Source organism: Xiphophorus hellerii, chromosome 13, assembly GCF_003331165.1.
Source record: "Xiphophorus hellerii strain 12219 chromosome 13, Xiphophorus_hellerii-4.1, whole genome shotgun sequence".
In the NCBI taxonomy this organism is placed as follows: domain Eukaryota; kingdom Metazoa; phylum Chordata; class Actinopteri; order Cyprinodontiformes; family Poeciliidae; genus Xiphophorus; species Xiphophorus hellerii.
The window spans coordinates 4,821,851-4,827,526 of record NC_045684.1 but is presented as its reverse complement, the minus strand read 5'-3'; the positions used below and the strand labels follow the sequence as shown (position 1 = coordinate 4,827,526).

The 5,676-nt window shown below is 36.6% G+C and overlaps 1 gene segment (V, D, J or C); it reads right to left on the bottom strand.

Moving 5' to 3' along the window:
* Window positions 1-790: 790 nt before the first annotated feature.
* LOC116731361 (Ig kappa-b4 chain C region-like) lies at window positions 791-2,230 on the bottom strand. The segment is given in 2 exon segments: window positions 791-1,265; window positions 2,095-2,230. Coding segments are annotated over 2 exon segments (453 nt in total).
* Between the last annotated feature and the right edge of the window lie 3,446 nt (window positions 2,231-5,676).

Sequence of the window (5,676 nt, the reverse complement as noted above, 5' to 3'; positions counted from 1 at the left end):
ACACCTGGAGAAACTTTGTTGGGGAAGATCAAATGTGACTTAAGGCTGAAATGAAATGTCATCATGTAGGTACACTTGGAGATTTTCTGAACACAATCTAGGGTTGTGTGTTGAGTTTATTTAAATGGAGGTACATTTGTTTTGGCCTAATTTTCTCAGTAAGTAGAAACATGGCTTTAACAAAAATTAAAATGAAATTCTATTTGTGAGCCAGATGTTTGGCAATAAACATCTTGGTTAGCACAGAAATTGGGTGAAACTCTCCAACTGTTCATTATTTGTCCAGGAGAAAAGTTTCAGGGACTCTAAATGGTTTCATAGACAGTAGATCAAACTCTGACTTCTCTCTGACCGTCAATAAAGTTCAGGCAAGTTATGTTCAGACACTGAAAAACAATCCATCACTGATGACTGCCAACTGACCAAACATATGACACTTTTAATAGCTTATTTAAAATGAGATTTTAAGATCTTTTTTTTCATCATTTTTTTTAAAGAATAAGTCATAAACTGAATTCATATTATCCGTAACTTAGTAGGAAAGTTGTATAGCTTTTTCACTTTTAAGCTTATTTAATGGATTTTGGTATAGTGCAACAAGAGAACATCTTCTTAAATAAATTGTAGCTATATAAATAAATTAAAATGAAATTATAGATTTATTATAACTAATATTGAGGAGCTGATGTTCCTGTGCAGCAAACAACCTCTACTAACATGCAGCACACTGTGAACAAAATATTGTTTTTCCTCTGGCAAAGTAAAAATAGACAAATAAAGAAGTCAAAACAAGAGTAAGGATTTTCTTTTTATTATTTTTGACAGAAATTGAATTTTTAAACACATAAGAGGTTATGAAAATGAAATAAAGCAGAGATTTTTAAAGCAAGTGATATATAGCAGAATAAAACCTTAGAAGACCCATGAATCAGCTCAGGACTGGGAACACTGGTCTCTCCTCAGTGTCTCTGTGACTGCAGACTGGGAGCCCTGGGAGGCCTCACAGGTCACAGAGCCCACCTTCCTCCACTGGTCTGCAGGGAGCCTCAGGGTGCTGCTCCAGCTGTAGAGGCCGTCATTCTGCACCACCCCAGAGCTCCTGCTCTGCTCCCAGCTGCTGCTGCTGCTGCTGCTGCCATCCAGCTTCCAGGACAGAGTCCAGTCTGAGGGGAAGCCCTTGTTGGCCAGGCACATGAGGGTAACCTGCTGCTGCTGCAGCTCCACACTGGAGGGGGGCAGCACTGTCAGGGTGGGGCGGGTATCACCTAGGAAACACCAATCAGATTAGAGATCAGGAACCAAGAAGGCATCAATGAATTGATACCAGGACAGCTTCACTGTGAGAAAGTTGAGTTTCTATTTTAAAATGTTTCTGCCAGATGTTTTTCTGCTCCAACAGTCATTGAGACTCTTTGTTTCACTTCCCTTCAGTAAACCTCTCATGCATATCGGCACAGAGAGAAACTTATAACTGAATCAAAGAATCAACAAAAAATACATCAAGAATCATTGTGACTTGTAGTTAATATTAGTCTAATACGTTTTACACGTCATATTAATACATTTCAACATTTCCTAAATAGATTTGCTTCATTCTCTTCTTAAAATTGAATTAACAGCATTTCAAAAGATGCTCATTTCATCAGTTCCAGAAAAGATGTAAAGTCAATGAAAAGACTTTCAATCTACTAAAGTAGATTGAAAACATTACATGTGGGATTTAATTTTTAAAATTTGCAGATCATCTAAACATAGATTTAAAATAATACCCATAATAACAGACATAGTAAAAAAATCTCCTCATTTTGGCTGAATCTTGTATTTGGTCAAATATAAAAAAACTGTAATAGTTTCCAATTTTTTAACTAATAAACTGCTGTTAATATACATGTATTTTAAGTCTTACAGTTTCAATAATGTTCAGATTCTAACAAGGTGATTGGACTTGGTCTCAATTTTAAGATGCCTTTTTTCAGTTAAATTAAAACTTAATGGAAAAAAATACTTTTCATTTCTTCACACACAAATAAATTAATCTAAAGATAAATGACAGAACAATATAACATTTAAAATTAATTGCAGTAACAAACTTACGTCCAACATCCAGCCTGGTTCCTCCACCGAACGTGTACCACAGTGATACAAACTGGTTGAACCGTCGTACAAAAACCTCTGACTGTAGAGACACGGCTCTCTGACTCTGACACAAACACATTTACCAAACATTTGTTATTTGTGGAAACTTATCAAGTAGCTTGAAAGTAAAACAACAGAACCTGAAGCTAATATTGTAAAAACAAACAAACAAAAAAACCCATTTCCAACAATTTACTGTGTTTAGCAGAATAGGTGACAAACTTGTCTGAGGTCATTTTTTAGTAATCAGGTGATCAACTCTCTGTCAAAATGCATTACATGAATAACTTCATAATATAAATATCACATAAAACATTTTAATGTAAAGGTTTTTCTCAATAAATTAGAATAATATTGAAAAGTTTACTTATTTCAGTAACTCAGTTTACTTATTGAAAAAATCTAAATAGTTTATAGAATTTAATTCATTAAGTTTGTTTTACTTAATTAATAAGTAAGAGAGGGAAAACATGCAAACAAGGTCATGAGGCTGATATTGAACCTGCAATGGCCACGTTGAGAACTAAGGTCTCCTTATGTGAGTTGTGCTTAAACCCTGTGCCACCACAGCACATACAGGATTTAGTCCTGGTGACGCTTGTGTCATGATGTCAGACATAGGATACAAACAGCATTGAACTTAATTATTTTTATAATACACTTTTTAGAGCATGCAATAAAACTTGCTTTGTATGAACCAGGGCGCTGTGGTGGCGAGGGTACTGCACAACACACATAAGGAGACCTTAGTCCTCAACATAGCTGTTGCAAATTTGATTCCAGCCTGATAACCTTTGCTGCATATCTTCCCTACTCTAAAATACAGGCTGCCTCAGCTAAAATCCCTGGTGAAAAAGAGATTGTTTATTAGTTTCCTTCGTTATTTGAATTAACTAAATGATTTGCCTAAGACTGTCTTAAATTTGTCATTTTAACACACTTAATGGATTCAGTTTAAAAAACTTAATAACTTGAATTGTTTAAACTTAATAAATTAAGTTGAATAAACTTAATTGAAATACTTGTTACCAATTGAAGAAATTCAATTAAGTTGGTTCATCTATTTTCTCTTTACAGTGGGGAGCCACTTTGCATCAGCAGCTCCATGCTCCAGTGCTCTGGGAGAGTTTATAGTCCTGACATTTGAACACTGGATGACTGACAGCTGTCCTTCATCACAACTGAAGACACAGAAATCCTCCTCATCAAAAACATGACTTTGATCTGCGTCCTCATCTGGACTCTCCTCTGCTGCTGCTTCACAGGTAAAGTCCAGAGAATCCAACTCCTCTCCTCTATGAACATCTGTCCCTCTGAAATGAAGCCGACTAAACCATGAAGCTGCTGCATGTTTTTGTCTCTGTGTCCTCAGAGGTCAGAGGTCAGGTCACAGTGACTCAATCTTCAGCAGTGAGAGCTAATCTGGGAGGATCTGCCACCATCACCTGTAGAACCAGTCAGAATGTTTTTGTTTATAGCGGCTCCCACTATTTAGCCTGGTACCAACAGAAAGATGGACAAACTCCTAAGCTTCTCATTTATGCTACCAGCACTCGAGAATCAGGGACTCCAAGTCGTTTTACAGGCAGTGGATCAAACTCTGACTTCACTCTGACCATCAGTGGAGTTCAGGCTGAAGATGCTGCAGTTTATTGCTGTCAGAGTGCTCACTACATCAGCAGCCAGTATGTGTTCACACAGTGAAAAACAGTCATACAAAAACCTCCTTCAGTGAAACTGAACTGAAACTATGTTGCTGCAGCTTCCAGCTGCTGCAGAAACTGATAGTTTAGTGAAATCCTTCACATGGATACACACAAATTTTCATGAAGGTGTTTTAAAATAAATGAGTAAAATGTACAGCATCACTCTAATGTGAATGATTGGTTGACAAAAGATAGGATAACTTAAAAAAATAACTTTTAATTTGATGAAGAAATGGATAGTAGTAAGAAAGAAAACCTTCACTAAAGCATTTAAAAATATCACACAAGTTACTTTAGTTTGTATTAGTTCCATGTTTTAATTAATTAATCAATTAGAATCACATGACAAAAATCATAAAATGTATAATTGGACACAAATCCTAAGATTATTTGTAGTTGCTATTGGAATAGCAACAGCCACAATGTAAAGAAAAAATCAACTAGATTTTCACACAAACAGTTTGCAGATCTTAAATGAATAAAATGATCTGAGTGTTGATGTCAACAGTTTAACTTCAACGAGAGTTTAGGAAAATGTGTTTGATAATTGAGCTTTAGCTTCAAGATTTTGTTTTGTTGTTTGTGGAGAAGATCTAATATTAAACATGCTTCAAATAAAGAATGTTATTATACCGTAATAAAAAATTGTTATAATGAAGCATATCAGAATTACAAATAGAGGAAATGAAGAAAGCTCTTTACTCTAGAGTATTTTCTTCCACTATTCACAATTGTCTGAGCAGTGAGGAGGAAACCTGATGATATGTAGAGCTGAGCTCCATGTGACTGACTGTGTGTGTTTGCATATGTGTCCTGCCTCTCTGCTCCAGCTGTTAAGAGGTCAGAGTTGATGAGTGGCTGTCCAGGCCTGTCAGAGCCACTGACACACCAGCAGCACAATGATGATGTCACTGACTCTACTGCTGACCATCCTGGGGCTCCTGGTTCAGGGTGAGACTCTGATAGAAACTTTTCTTGGGATTCTTTTTTCTGTCAATGAAAAAGACTCAAATGAACCATCCTTTACATGTGAATCCTGATAATATTTCTCTGATCTAGATTTGTGTCAATATCTCTCTCTGTCATGTTTTTAGGTTCCTCAGCAGTCATCGCCCTGACTCAGACTCCAGGATCTCAGTCTGTTACTCCGGGACAGACTGTCTCCTTTAGCTGTAAAGCCAGTTCACCTGTTGATGATGATTTGCACTGGTACCTTCAGAAACCTGGAGAAGCTCCAAAGCTCCTTATCTATTCCGCTTCTTCACGTTGGACTGGAGTGTCTGATCGTTTCACTGGAAGTGGATATGATATTGATTTCACTCTGACCATCAGCAGAGTTCAGGCCGAAGATGCAGGAGTTTATTACTGTCAACATAGTGAGAACGTCCCGTTCATACAGTGATGCAACGTCGTACAAAAACCTCATGGCTGCAGAGGAACTGATCCACAGCTGCACTGAAAAACAAGTTGTACATGTAGGGAATAAAAGAAAAGTTTAATACAAATCAAGGACCAGATTATTAGAATTAGTTAGTGTTGGGAACTTCAGCTCTTTTCGTAAAGCAAGCTCCAAAAAGAAGCCAGAATTTTTGGCTGCTTATTAATTTTCAACTGAAACCTGATCTGCTAGCTCTACTTTTTGTGTGATAAATCCTTTTGCTTTCACTGTTCCTTTTATACCTTACGCTTGCTTAATTTTATGTTTGTTCTGTAACAAAAGCAAGCATTTTTACTTGTCTATGATATTTTAATCAAACTTTGCATTTTTGAACAAAACAGTGCAAACAGGTTTATCAAATAAACCCGTAATAGCTTGCACGTGTTTGTTTTAGTG